The sequence below is a fragment of the Papaver somniferum genome, chromosome 2 (assembly GCF_003573695.1).
Source record: "Papaver somniferum cultivar HN1 chromosome 2, ASM357369v1, whole genome shotgun sequence".
NCBI classification, from domain to species: domain Eukaryota; kingdom Viridiplantae; phylum Streptophyta; class Magnoliopsida; order Ranunculales; family Papaveraceae; genus Papaver; species Papaver somniferum.
In genome coordinates, this window is record NC_039359.1 from 45,342,126 (window position 1) to 45,357,454 (window position 15,329).

Below are 15,329 nucleotides of genomic sequence, written 5' to 3' on the forward strand. Positions count from 1 at the left end.
GCTTCAATATTCCCTCCAGGAGACGCGCCGACATCTTTCTCAGAACCTGTTTCAACATCCTCTCCAGATGCCGCTACCATGATCTCCTCAGCAGCCACTTCAGTGTTCCCTCCAACGGTTGCATCAGTACCCTCCACGGAAGCTACTTCGACCTCTTCCTTAGGAACTGCCCCAACAGCCTTCTGAGGATTCTCTGGTTCGTCCACGTCAGAATCAAGAATTATGATTCCGTTACGGATAGGGTAATCATACTTTTCTTCACTGGGAGGCCATTCATGCTCGATTCTTCGCCGCTTTAGCCGATCTGCAAACCTTTCAGCTCTCGCGCTCATCGACTGAGATGCTTCGTCGTGTCTCCATTTTTCCTACATGCTGACCGAAGCCAAAAAGGCCTGAGTACGCTCTCGAACGATGCGTAGGTGCAGGAGAGACATACCCTGTATGGCACGACTAGCCTCGCGAAACGGGGAATCTATTTTGGCCATCACCTTCTCGAACGCATTACCCTTGGGTTTGTCGACTTCAAAACTCTCTTCTGGAGAAGTAAAAGAATAATCATCACCAGCAGTTCCCATCATATACTGCAGAAAGGCGTTATGATTATATATCAACAGCAGGTATAAAAAAAATCAACATCAATTAAAAATCAAATTGCATGATGAACATGAAGCAATACCTGGAACGAATAAGAAAAGCAATTATGCGATGGGAGAAAGAATCCAGCGTCTTCCTTTTATTTCACAAATCAACAAGATCCCGAGAAGAAAGGGAGTCTCCACTTTCCGTGTATAAAGGCTCCAGATACGGGATAACAATCAAATAGATACTTATCTATCTGAAGACAACTGACGTGCGCTGAAAGGAAACGTATCTTGCTCAAGGGACGAGCCAAGCCCTATCCTAGTATGTGCGCTAAAACTGTTCCTGAGAATGTTTTTTACTGTCACCATCTAATGCTTACCCCGCAATAGCGTCACTATTACGTGCTAAGCAGGGGACTTAATGTTGATGGTGGTTTTTAGTTCAGGGTCAAAATTGTAAAATCCTGTATTTAATGCACTGTCATCCTGCAGAGGAATAAAGTCCATTTAAAATTAATGAGTGTTCAAACCTCTTTACTTATATATGTATTGATCAATTCGACATATTTATGAAATTTATCAGAATGGTGCATGAAGCAACAATCTCAGATATTCTATAAATTTCAATCTATCGCATTATTTACTAATGCATGGCCCGCCTAGTATTTTCCTATAATATGTTCCCCAGCTGAACTTTCAATGTTGGCATGACATGACGATTGATGTTCACTCACAAAAGAGTAACACGAATCTACCGAAGTGTCAGTATTGAAATCTGCATGAATACACTCGCGTAGGCTACACCACCTCCGACAGAGAGATTAGCGTGTTTACACACCTTTTAATTAAAAGTTAGCGTGATCAAACGAGTTTAAATTCCTCAAAGGAAATCCAGACTGTCCACATCGGTCTCAAAAATAATCACGGCCACACGATTTGGCCGCGCGATTTAACAAGCTTAGACTACTCTTAGCAGAACTAGGAAATCACCATAGTGACCACCGGCGGGACTACTAGTGCCCTAGTCGATCGAGTCCTATTTTTCTCATTCACAAGTGCTTCAAACGCCGACCCAAACATGGGTGTTCGCGCTGTATAAAATAAGCTCGAACGAGCTAAGACTGACAAAAACGGTCTCAAAAACCCATCATATCCGTCCAACTTAGCCAGCCTAGTTGGACGGTTTAGATCATATCTCAAGCGATCAAAGAGGTGTCAACGTGTTCGCCGTTGGACCAACTTCTCCTTTGGTCGATCGACCTGTCAATGGCAAGACCAGAGAGCATCAAATACTTTGACCAAACTCGAGCAAACACGCTATTTCAAAACCCTAAATTTTGGGTTGTGGCAGTATACTACTATCGCAAATCGATCACATCCGTCAAACTTAGCCAGCCTAGTTGGACGACTTAGATCGCGTTTCATACGATTAAGGAGGTGCACATGAGTTCACCACCGGCCCAATTTTATTTCTACTCGATCGACTTGCCCAAGGGAAGTCAATGACACATCAAACCGCTTGTTCGAACTAGGGAGAATGAGGCCGTCTCTAAATCCTAATTGGTGTTTGCCAACACACCACTGTCGCAAATTGATCATGACCATCCAAATTTTCCAGCCGAATTGAGTGACTTATATCGAATTTTAGGAGTCTCAGGAGATGTCAGCATGCTCACCCGCAATCCACCTTTTTACATGGTCGATCGAGCACTCAACGCCTCGAATTGCTCGCCCAAAACAGGGTTGATCGCGCTCCCCCTAAACCCTAAAATTGCGTCAATGGCAGTATACAACTGCCGCAAATCATCTCGTCCATCCAACTTCGTCAGCCTAGTTGGATGGTATAGATTTATTTTTAGAAAACTAACTAAACAACATTGTGATCACCGACCGTCCCCCCTCCACAGGGAGTGATCGGCCAAGTAATGGCTCGCCCATAGGGTCCTCAAACAATCACTCAAAGATGGTCGGTCGTTCTACTTTTAAGACGCTCAATCCGTGACTGATTCGATCGAGCTCAAAAATAGCGATGCTTCTAGCACATCGATTATTTTCAGCTACTTGCTTAAAAGAGATGCTTCATACACATCGATTATAGCGATGTTTTATAAATATTGGTTTCACAAATAATTTATTATTATTTAACCTAAAAGCACTATGTGTTGATTTTAGCGGCAAGTCACATGACTTGACCCATTCACTCGAGACATCAAACATGTCACAAACTGGGGGATACTCACTGGGGTATTGGTCTGGCTGTTTACAACGTGTGGCCTGCAACACGCCCATTACAAGAAAGTGTCAGGAAAGACGAACGGTTAACAGTAATGAGAGTAGTGGGTGAACGTGTGATCAGTCTTCCCTCATAACGGAAACATGATGGTCAACACCTTCCGCACAAGCCCACTTCTCCACTAATTAGCTTCCTCCACTTCCTAAGAGATCAGGGTGCGCTCAATGACTTGTATAAATAGGTTTTCAATCTATTTCGACAAAAAAAGGGAACACAAGTGTTATCAACACAAGTAGCCAGAAACCATTTTTCTGATACAAGTCATAAACAGCCACACCTACATAATTCAACATTCTCATCTCAAACACCTTCTTCGCTTCCCTCCCTAAGATTAACCCTTCTCCTTCACCTTGTGACCGAATTGAATCTGGAACGACCACTTCTTGGTTTAGTCCAGAGTCTTACAGATTGATCTCTCGAACTCAAAAGTACTCCCGTGCAGTGTATTTGTTTAGGGTTTGAATTCTTTCTCGTCAACACACCCCAAATTTACCAAAAACAACAGAATCAGTTTTTGCCCTCAAACACCCACATAATCAAGAATTACAACTGACATACATATGATCCAACTATCCAACCAATTTGTTTGCACACAAACATAACTTCAACGGATTTGTTTTTCTTATAAAAGTTGTAGTACGGTATTCCGGACCAAATAGGAGAATAGTTAAAGACATGTTAAACATAATCAAGGTTGATTACTCTTAATTTTGTAATTTAGGTTTTGATGACTACGGTTGTTATAAATGATAAAATTTGAATAGGTGATGTAGAAGGAGATAAGTTGATTTTAGCTCTAGAACAATATAGCTTTAACCAACAGAATCATAGGCTCAACATCAATAGAACTGTTTTCTGGATTTGGAGTAAATTTTAACACGGCTCCAAAACAGATCCTTAATTAGAAAATGAAGTGACCTTACATCACTAGAGTTAATAAAAAAAATGTGCAAAAATTAACTCAATAATGACCAGTATCATAATCAACACTATGATCAATTTTGACAATGTCTGTTATGATCAAGCTCTATGATCTTTGATTTTTCGCCAATAAATTTACAAAATAAAAATGAAAATTCAAATGACATAAACCTCTATGAAGTTCGGCTAACCAGGAGGAGAGGAATGTGCACACAGGGGTGCACAAACTAGGACTCAAGTTAGTCCATAAAATCATTACAGGTTTGGTGATTTCCAACAATTTGATTCAAGCATTTTCATTTTAAGTAGCAAAAAGTCTAAACAGACCGTGTGCCAAAACCACTCCAAAACCGCTAAGAGACATGAGATGAGCCCAACTCACCCATAAATGGTCCTCTTAGAGCAACTGCAATGGACGAGTAAACCCAAATTTTCAGTCGAGTGGGCTGGCGTAGTGGGACGGACCATCGATCAAAATTTGATCAAAGAGTAAAATCCAGACCAAATTTGGTCTGCGATCAGGACCAAATCCAAATATAGTCGGGCGTTGATATAATCTCCGCTGCACATCGGGCGTTGATATAATCTCCGCCATTCATCGGGCGTTGATATAATGTACGCATGAAACGGGGCGTTGATATAATGTACGCCTGAAACGGGGCGTTGATATAATGTACGCCCGAAACGGGGCGTTGATATAATGTACGCATGAAATGGGGCGTTGATATAATGTACGCCCCACTTTCACAAATTTTCAAAACTTACATGGGGCGGGCTTTATACCTCCGCCCCATTTTTTTTTTTTGTTTCTGAAGCGTATACTATACCAACGCCCCACTCGCGCGTTATCTTTACCAACGCCCCATTCGGACGTTATCTTTACCAACGCCTGATCCCAGGCGTAATGTTTATCAACGCGCGACCAAATATACTCTTTTTCCACTACGCCACATGACGGACTAAACCCAAATTTGGTCTTTTTTTTTAGTCTTTGGTCTTTGGTTATACTCGCACCACTGTGGACGCGCTTACAAATTCCCAGATCACGGACGGGTCTGGATGGTTTTTTGGGCGGTCTATCGAGAACCACTGTTTAAGTAGGCTACTTGGGTAATGAAGCTACTCGGTTAGTCAGCTGGGAATTTTCAACTTGCCGACTTGGGTACGCAGCCAATCGCTAGATCCTAGATTTCGAGATATGATCGCTTAAATCCAACCGAACAAGTTTTCCTTTTTCGGAAATTGCGCCTGTATATCTGTTGTGATCTGTCCGATACTAAATAACAATTCGAAGGTCGGCTAACATAAACTGTCACTGATATTTGTTTCTTTGTTTCAAAAAGAAGAAAACGACCTCACCCGCAATTCCGGCCACAAATATTCCCGACATCTATACACATGGCTGTTCTCTTATTCGGTCACTGACACGTGTCGCTTATTTAACGGCTCGTGTTTTAACGTGGACGAATAGATTTTAAGAAACTGATCCTTCATTCTCATCCACTAGTTTCAGTCTCTCTCCACACCACGTGTCGTCTCATCTTTGAATTAGGAAAAAAAAAAAAAAAATCTTTTAGAGTCGGCAAAAGAGAAAATTCAGGTTTGGATGGATAATTTGGCGTTTTAAACTCTGTTGTTCAGATAATTGTTTGTAATCTGCTAATTTACAAGAAAGTGGAAATCTATTGATCTGGTAAACTCTTGTTCCTATAGATTCTTTGTGGTGACATCTGTTGTTGAGAAATTTTTTGCTGTTTTTTTGGGGTTGAAGGATAAGATTTGGGGTTTTGTTGTTTAAAATTCAGCATTTTCAGTCCTGCAGAGGTTGTTGTTAGTTGTATTTTAAGATGAGATTAGATCGATCAGATAACGGTATCCTTAGTTCCGGGTAAGGAATTTGCCTGTTGAGGATGTCTGACTGGTCTGAGGTAGGTTTATTTTTTCTTTCTTTTGTTCTTGATCATGGATTTAGTAGTCTAAGTTGCTTAACAGCTGGTTATTAGATTGATTCATTGGTTAACCAGTGGCGCTCTGTTTTGTTGTTTAGGAATCATAAAACTTTGAATTTACTTTAACTTCCGATGGATTTTTATGGTCATTTCAGAGACACTAAAATAGAAAAAGATTGTTTAGAATTAGAAGAAAAGAAATTAAACTGCTGTTATGTTGTTATTTTTCTGTGTATTATTTGCTTGCTCATCCAATTTTTTTCCCCTAAGATGCAATTGAGCAATGTGTACCTGGGTTTGTGGGTACGGCCCTCTTGCCCTTCAAAAAGGCTTGATCTAGGGTAAAGATGACTTTATCTGATCATCTTTCAATTATCATAAGACTCAATAGTGTTGAATCCATGAGAAGCACATTTTCTCTGGATTTCTACTATGTAATTTGTATGGTTTAGGTTATCGCTATTGCAAGGATGGAGCTGTTAGTGGGATACTAGATACTGTTCTGAAATAACTCAGGTGGACATTAAGTGCACTTTTTATGCAATGATAATAATAGCACAGTTTTCGCTTTCTATGCATGTTTTGGTGATGGTGTATAGTATCTTAGTGTTTTTTAAGATCTGTAGTTGCTTTCTAATTTGTGTTGTCCGGTACTCTTAAATCGCCTAAATCACCTCAACTGGTTTTACAGCTGGATGATATTTCATGGGATGAGGTTGGTGAGAATGATGACCATATAGTGCCTCATCGTTGCGTTCAAAAAGGGTTCGTCTTTCCAGCTCAAGTTGGTTTCGGCAAGAGGGATAGGTGTTGCCGAATATTTGCTTCTAGAAATAATAAGAGCGTTGCAAGTTTACTCCTAAATATGGTATTCAGGGAAGAGTGGGAGTAAAAGACATCAAGGGTCCTATGTTGGAAAACAATTTTTGGTCTGGTTCTCCTGAAGGTTTATCTCTTGATTCAGGAGATACCAATTTAATTCAAGAAATTGCAAACTTCGCTTGCACTGATGCTAAGTTATCCAATAACTGCTTTCTAGATAACAACATTATGTCTTCAAGTGGTAATGCATTATACGGAAATGTTATGTTTGATGATAAACTGGCTGCCAGAGATAGCAGCTTTTCTCGATTTCAGCTTGGTGATCTCACTCCAACAAACAACAAATTTTGTGCGGGTGAAGAAGAGCAGAAGGATTCCACTAATCTTTTGTATCATGGATGGCCTGACATTGGCAATCTTGAAGATGTTGAAAAGATGTTTAGGTAATTTTTAATTCCTTTTGTTGCGACAAATACAGTTGTATGTTTCCCTTGTAAATTTTATTAGTGAAGTTCTTTCTGACATCATACCATCCTTGTCCTGTGATTTCTTGTTCTATAAAAGCTGTGATTCCACTTACGGGCAAGGGAGTTCTAGTTATGACAATGAAGTTTCATGGCTCTCGTCTCCTGTCGACAGCTCTGATGATGCTCTAAGATCTAGTTTCAACTCGTCAATTTCCGAGTGGAAAAGTACATCAAAACAAAGTGAAGGAAATACAGAATATCTGTGCAGCAGCGTTACTCCTTCAAGCACCAATTTTGGCAAGCAAAATGTCTTTGATAGTTGTTGGACGAATTCCCAGAATCTAGGTGCTGACGATTCTTCCTCTGCGTGTCCATCTTTTTGTAATATGGTGGATATAGATGTTGAAGATAGGAGGTTATCTATATCAAATGAGCAGGTTAGTAAGAAAGCGTGTTTTCCATGTGCCTGTTACATTTTAATTGGGCTGTAGGTGCGCCGGGTGCGTTGTCTCCCTAACCTTACTAGCTGTTTAAAATCTTTGACTGTTGCATATGCAGGTGTTTACTGGTCAGTATTTCTCCTGTTACTACTACGAGTGACAGTTGTGGAATTGTGTCATAATTTGATGAACAGGACATATAAGTAGGATCTTGAGGATTGTCTAGTTGGAAATCCATTGCCTTGCATGTTCAGTTTGATTTCTTTTTTGAAATTTACATGTCATTTACATGTCTGTCCGATTTGCATCAACCTGTCAAGGGGCTCACTCAAGATATACCCGAACTATGACTCAACAGAAAATGAGAGCGTTAGTTTCCGATTTGCATGTCCATTCCTACTGAGGTTGGTCAGCCAAGCTAGAGATTTGAAGTTGCTTTATCAACGTATTTTCCGAAATAGAAGAATGATTCCTTTTCATTGAACTAGCATTATTTGAGTTTTATCTGTACCTGTTCCAGAAACCTTGTAAGAAAGGGTGATTCTATGAAAAAATGATAAATGTGTTGGAAACATCCGTGATGTGAAAATGTAAAATTGTAACCCATTGTGTTGTCAGAATATATAATACATAATCACCATGGCCATGGATTAGTTTCCCGACAGAAGAAAACAGCACAGGTTGTGGCAGATTGTTAGAACTTGTTAATTCTGTGGACATGAAAAAGAGTCACCTTTGTGTCTCTGTTCATCTTGGGTTCCTTCAGGAGTCGAGACATACTTTTTAAGAGCAAACTTTTTAAGTAGATGTTTGTCGTCTACTTTTGTTGGTTCAGAATTGATTCTAAGAATTAAGACTTAAGAATGTGAAGCCTCCATTCTCCATATCTGTTGGCAGTCTCCTTACAAGACTCACAACTGTTTCAGAGAACAAAAGCAAAATATAGTTGTAACTTGGTCAATATATATACACTTTAAATTACAATGGTTATTCATGTAAGTATCCAACCCTACCATTGGTGTTGATTTGAATCTGAAACTTATTTTCACTCTGCGTTTTTCTCCTAGGTTTCTGCTTTTGCCCTGGGTCATGCTCCCATGGAGATGTCTCCAAACTTCCCACCGGAGATTCCACCATCTATGATCCTGGAGGAGAATATAGCAAAGCATAACCAGCACGAACATATGCAAGTATCATATACGACTGCGTATCAGCATGAAGATTCCGTGATTCAGCAAGCACAGAGTCAGACATCACTCACTGACAAGGTTCCAGTTGGGGAAAAATTGCATCAAAGTCTTAATGCAGTTGAACTACTAAGCATTGAGGTGCCAGCAGTATCAGATACATCGACTGTACCGGGAAACCCTTGTGATTCTACATTCTTGGATGATGTATCAGTAGAAGCATCTGGTCTACGACAGCTTCTATGGATCATGAAGCAGGTAAATTGTTTCTTGAAGTCTGCATTATGTAACTTAACATGCACCATGGCCGATAAAAAATGAACTCCTTTTTGCTCTTAGGCATTGTTAGTCTTATCCACATAGATGTTTGATCAACTGGATTAATTTTGAACAGAAATAGTCCAGTTCTTTTTTTCAGATACCATCCACTGGATTGATTTTACCTTTGTATCGGTGACACTAGTGATACTAAAACCTTCAGTAAGTTTGTGCATATCCCACTATGTTGGTTTATACAAGAGATTTGCTTCATGCTCTGCAGATTGCTTTTGCAAGTTTGTCAAATTATCATTTATGATTAACCTAGAGTGCGCTGCTTTCATGGTAAGGTCAAGGTAATGTGGAAAGCTGATTGCCACACTTTGCTTTGGGTTAGTTTTGTTTTGAAAGCTGTCTGGTTATTAAGCATGTTGACTGAGACCAAGTTGACTGAATGTGGTGCATAACATGGATAAGTAATTCATATGAAGACCCGTGCCTTGCATCATTGTTGTGTACCAACTCTAAGAGAAAGCATGGTATTCTGAGGCACAATCCACATTCTGGTTTGCCTTTTATTTTTATTTTCATATAAGTGTACGGCATATCATCAAATCTCTAATGTAGGAATACAAGGTTGTAAATTGCTGAATTTGGAACTAGTATCGGGGCAATTAAAAGCAAAAACTGACGCACATTCAGTTGCACAAACAAAACCATATGAAACTGGTTTTTCAAATGTATCTGGTATCTGGTATTGATTCAGCTGAACTTTCTTATTTTCAGTTGGATAGTAGAACAAAGCTATGTATAAGAGATAGTTTGTACCGCTTGGCTAGAAGTGCTGATCAAAGACACAATCTTGGATTATCAAAAAGTAGCGGCAGAGATATCATAAATGAAAAAGGAGTTTTCACAACTGAAGAAGCAAATGTGTATGATAGTTAACCATACTCATTAAAGTTCTTATATTGATATGTGGGTGGCTAGCACCGTATATGGGTCCCTACTCTTCTTGTCCTGCCTTAGGGAAAGTACATAAACAGACGAAGTACTAAAAATTATAAATGAGAATAAAATTTAGGCAGTACCATTATCTCCAACTTGAGGGGCATAATAATCCATTTATGGGGTTTGTTCATTCCCCAATTTTTGTTAGAAAAATGTAGAAAATTATGTTTAGGGGAACACATATGTTGTGTGCCTAGGAAGATTACTCTGTCTTTGAGAGAAGAAATCAAAGATCAAAGGCGCAGGGAAGCTGACAGATAGTTCAATTTTGGGGAATTTGTTTTTGATCGTTTTGAAGGTAAAATATGGCATCTATACATACATATACATCGATGGTGAATGAGCATCTTGATTTGGGGATACTAAAACTGCTACTGCACCTGACAGCTATGTTCCGTATTGAGTACTTGGGTTTTTTATCAGTTAGGAAATAGGATGCCGACCAGGACCTGGGTCATATAGGTATCATCCACCAGCTACTAGAGAAAAATCAGAAGTGTATCTCATGAATGAGTTCTTTACCTATTTTCCTGGTTCCTGAACTGCAAACCAGGACCTGTTAGTTGTGCATTTGATATTAAGGATGATGTTGATGTTTTTTTTTTTTAAATATTTTTTGCTGTGTTTGATTTCAATTCCTAACATGCTGGTCATTATGCAGGTCTTCGGAATTGAAGGACTTGGAAGCTGTTACAAATCCAATCGATCGCTCTGTCGCACATTTACTTTTCCAAGTCCCAGCCAAACCGGCTACGGGAGTTTGTGATGGTTCCTTATCTCTAGAGTCCTCTAGCGTGGTTAGCTCTTAGACAATTAGTCATGATCATACATAGCTTTTCTTAGCCAGGATGCTTATGTTTCTACATTATAATCATTATGTTATTGAATTGAACCTCAGGTTCAAGGGGCTATCACTAGCCAGCATTTGATTCCTTACGAACTGCTCTACGAGGAAAAACATTCTGGTGGGGTGGAGGAAATCTCTGAATACTGATCAAGAGTAAGAAAATTATCTCCTTCAGCAACTTCAATGAATTTTCTTATGTATGTTAGCTGTTGCTTATCACTATGTCCGAGTAGTGATACATTACAAGTTGTCGTGTACTGGTTGCAAAGAAGAATATATGTAACTCCAGTTACAAGTGACAACTTCAGCGACCTTTCTGGTGTGTATTAAGCGGTTCTGCATCGCCAAAGAGCTCATAGGCAACACACTTACAGGCCTATGTCATCTTTTAGGTGTATCAGTTACGTGACTATAGCCTGTATCACAAAATAAAAAGAAAATGCTTTTTTAGCTATTTTAAGATTCTGCTAATGTACATATACTTGTTCCGATTGGCATAATTATGATAGGTAGCCACTTATTTGTGATCATTATACAAAATCATGTCTTCATCCTTTCACGTTTTCCAGTCAGTTAAATGACTGAGAGATAAGGACAGAATTATAGAAAGATACCCATACTCCTATTAGAAAAGTAAGGATCTGATTTGGTCCGTCTATTGGAAGTAAATGATACAAAGATTTGAATATTGTCTCGTGGCATGACCTCATGACATTTTCTTTGGTCATGTTTGTGTTGGTACTGGATGCGGATTCTGGTTAACAAGTTCAGTTTCCAGCAATGCGCTAAAGTGTGAAAATGGTTATCTGGAAACACTATTCTTCTTGTGGTGCTATAAAAACAAATCTATGCTTCACTACTTCTTGAATGAACATTTATTTCATGTCTGTGATTACGTATCCTTTTAGTTCACTCTTACAACTAACAAATAGTTTGCTATGATGTACAACTGGGCCAAGTATCTCTTCTTGTTGCAGGGTCAGTCTACAAGATAATGTTTTGCGGAAGAGTGGAGATCACTCACTCCATCGCAGGCTTTTATTATGGTTTGTTTTTTTCTGGTAATAAACAAAGAGAGGTTAGTGTGCTTACTTGCTGTTACGCCTATAGACTTGTGATATATTTTATCTGTCAGTCGCCTCTTTATACCATTTTGGTCTTTATAGCCTCATATCCACGTTTCGAGTTGGAACAAGGTATTAAAGTTATTAGAACATTTGAAGTGCAAAGGAGGAGGGTGTGGCCAGTAGGTACAAGTTACAGTCTATCTATCCTAACTATCATGAGTCATGACCCACAATCTTGTTTTATACGGTAGTACTTCTCTTATCTGACTTTTAAGCAGCTGAAACTTTTTAAGTAGTTGGTTCTTTCTAGTCATAATTAGAAGTTGGGCAACTCCTACATTTATGCCACATTAGCCAACATGGAAATTATCTCTAGGAGCTTCTTTCAGTAGAACTGATAACTTTTTGGTATTTACTAGCAATAGTATTTGATTTTGGAACAGTGTAGATTTGGTTTGGTTATTACTCCGTGGCATCTGGCAAGGGCGTTGAATACGGACCCTAGTGTTGGTTCTGATGGTTGCTGGTTATTCCGATTTATCTGTCTACCAAGTAGAAAATATATACTATATGGCAATCGAGCTGACTTGCATAGACCTTAACAATTTCGATAGGAAACCTCCACAGCTAAGATGTAAGAAAGAGAAAGCTAGAGACCGACTTATCATTCAATAGGGATGGAAGTAGGGTGTGGTGGACTTGATTGCACATCTTAATGTGCAAGCACCCTAAATTTAGCAGGGAAACCTATACAAACAGTAGCTTGTATCTTGGTCCTGTGATGTGGTTGTTCGAGTTGGCTGGTATGAATAAAAGAGTTATGGTTCCGTTTTCCATCTTATGGTTGTTTTTTATTGTGAAATAATTTAAGGCTTGCAACGTTCCTGTTTTTCTAATTGCTTATTATTGCTCTGGTGGTATTTTAATCCAGCAGTTCGATAATGAGATTATGGTTTAAACCATGAAGTTGGCAAGTGGTAACCACTAAGCCAATTCACACTCACTGGTTGGTAATGACTTGACACGGAGGCTGAGGCCAAGGCCAGAGGTGTGCAAGATATATCTAGGTCATGACCAAGACATCGGCCATTTAGTGTTGTTAGTCGAGCATATGTGAGACGCATGATTGGAAGTTTGTTACATGACAATTCGGGAGGTCTGTGAATGATGGGCAACCAGTTGACCAACATATTGGGCCAACTGTATGTCACAATTCACTCGAGAAAAGGAGAGTTTTATTATGGTTTTGAGTCTAAACCAGGGTGTCATTCCGGCTGCAGCTACTCGTCATAATCACTTCACCTTTTTCTCCCAAAACCTTCTCGTTTTTGTTTTACCTTTTATTTCACTACACTTTTCTCCTAAAGCTCATTTTTCGTTATTTTCTTTTTCGTTTTACATTTTACTTTTTGTTTTAAAACTGCATTTAAATTGAAGAAAACGAATTAAAAATATGCAATATTTTGTTTTTTTCTCTTCTCAAACCATCACCTCTCCCAGGAGACTTAGTTAGTCAAATTACCTATGAATCAGGTTTGACCTTTTATCTTAGTCAAATTGACCTATTATCCATAGCCCACGAATTAGGCTAACCCGCGCTGCTTTATTCTTCTTCACCCTTTTATCACGATTGTATGCTGATTGATATCAAAGTTTAGCAATACGGTTTTTAGTTTTTTCTATAAATAACGTGTTTTGTTATCTTGTGCAACTCATTCACAAGATAAGAGCCAATCATTAACCTTGAAAATGATTAAAAATAATAAAAAATTATGAGAGATAATGTATTTTGAATCGGAGAAAGCAAATGTTCATAGATTTTTTGAATTTTTCTGTAAAGAAGTGCAAACTTTACCTTCTCCAATGCAAAATAAAACATCTCTCATAATTTTTTATTGTTTTTTATCATTTCCAAGGCCAATGATTGGTTCTTATCTTGTGCATGGGTGCACAAGATAACAAAACTCATAAATAATTTATGATATGCATGTAAATTAGCAAACCAAAACGGCTTTTGTTAACTTCTATACCCGTATACATGTTAAGGTGTAATAAAGAATTATTTTATTTCTTTGGAAATTGTGTCCTTTTGTCTTATTCTACTAGAAATTGGTTTTTCTTGCACTAAAAACAATAATTTTTGTTCCCAATGCAAAGAATTACTATTTTCAATGCAATAAAACAAACAAATCTTGTTTCCAATGCAAGAAATTGTTGTTTTAGTAAATCTTAACATGTATACGGGTATACAAGTTAACAAGACTCAACTAAAACTATAGGAATTTAATCGATCTAGCTACAAGAATTTTTGGACCTTGGTTCTGTTTTCGGAGAACCATGCATATAATAAACCCTAATTTATTTACATCATTACCATGTTTTCATGGGGCTATGGAATATCAAAATTTTACGGAGTTTTCCCATTGGCTCTCATGGTTTTGCCGTCCGATGACCGATTTCGATTCATCGGGAAGTTTAATGGGTTTTCACTATTGTTGATTCCCTATAAAAAAAAATTATTCTGATCATTTTCTTAAAGATTTTAATACGTTTTTGCCAACTTTAATCATGTTACTAACGAGGGTTTTCTTACCTGTCCGTAATTCTTATTATCAATCATCCCTACTGTGAATTATTAAAAAATGGTGGTGGTGGTATAACAATACTCATATTAAGTTTGGGTTGTGAAATGAAAAAGTAAACAGTGGACATTGTTGGATTTTCTTAAAAGGGAAGCAGAGGGTATGGACTGTATTAATCATAGTAGTCGGTGGAGATGGAAGAAATTGAAAAACGTTCAGGCATTAACGCGCCTTCATGGAATACTAATGAAGAAGAAGGAGTTGAATCGTCCTTCAACCTATCCAAGTTAAAATTTATGAGATATAGATAATAACGATAAAAGGTCAAATTTGAATTTTAGGTCAACTCAGCTGACTAAGTCAAATGGGTTATCAATAATAAAACCGTGAGATATGTTTAAGAAAATCTTTCAATAACATAGATTCTATGTTTTAGACTTGTGTTGCAAACATAAACTGGATCGGTCATCAGCCTCAACATAAAAAATCTCTATTTTGAATCCCAAAATCATCACAGATCATCATTGTCATGTGTGTACAAGTATTTTTTAAATTTTGTTTTCCCGTAATGTTGGTTTTCCAACATCCAAATTGTACTTGTGTTCTATCCACCTAATTGAATCAATTGATCATTTTGATTTTCATTAAAAAAGAAGAAGAAGAATTGATCATGACGATAAAAGGATCTATTAACAAAAAAGAAACATGTTGTATAAAAAATGTTTATACAACAATCCTCGGTATTTGCGTATGAAGATGAAATTGTAGCGGTTAGATGAGTTAGCAGTACCCTCGTGATACATTCTTGATAGATGAGGAAATTCCAGCTATTTGGTGAATCGACTCCTTATCAGCTTTTTCTCTTCAATAATTGTTGGTAGATGAAAGTGGAGGTGCCTGCAAT

The 15,329-nt window shown here is 38.2% G+C and overlaps 1 protein-coding gene across 5 annotated transcripts; it reads left to right on the forward strand.

Moving 5' to 3' along the window:
* The first annotated feature begins 5,337 nt into the window (after window positions 1-5,337).
* Window positions 5,338-11,621, forward strand: LOC113347522 (protein LNK2-like). 5 transcript variants are annotated; one of them, XM_026591198.1, is made up of 7 exons: window positions 5,338-5,488; window positions 6,436-7,009; window positions 7,131-7,470; window positions 8,541-8,918; window positions 9,705-9,853; window positions 10,591-10,726; window positions 10,828-11,621. In XM_026591198.1, exons 2-7 carry the CDS (start codon window positions 6,654-6,656, stop codon window positions 10,921-10,923), a joined length of 1,455 nt encoding a protein of 484 aa, XP_026446983.1. In that variant the 5' UTR covers window positions 5,338-5,488; window positions 6,436-6,653; the 3' UTR covers window positions 10,924-11,621. The 5 variants fall into 5 exon arrangements, with proteins under 5 accessions (XP_026446983.1, XP_026446986.1, XP_026446984.1 ...); XM_026591199.1 differs by lacking the exon at window positions 5,338-5,488 and adding an exon at window positions 5,505-5,723; XM_026591200.1 differs by lacking the exon at window positions 5,338-5,488 and adding an exon at window positions 5,744-6,260.
* Window positions 11,622-15,329: the final 3,708 nt, after the last annotated feature.

Coding starts and splice junctions, on each gene's coding strand:
- LOC113347522 (XM_026591198.1), top strand. CDS start 6,654: ATGTTGGAAAACAATTTTTGGTCTGGTTCTCCTGAAGGTTTATCTCTT. Junction 7,010..7,130: donor GATGTTGAAAAGATGTTTAG/GTAATTTTTAAT, acceptor GTTCTATAAAAG/CTGTGATTCCACTTACGGGC. Junction 9,854..10,590: donor ACAACTGAAGAAGCAAATGT/GTATGATAGTTA, acceptor GTCATTATGCAG/GTCTTCGGAATTGAAGGACT.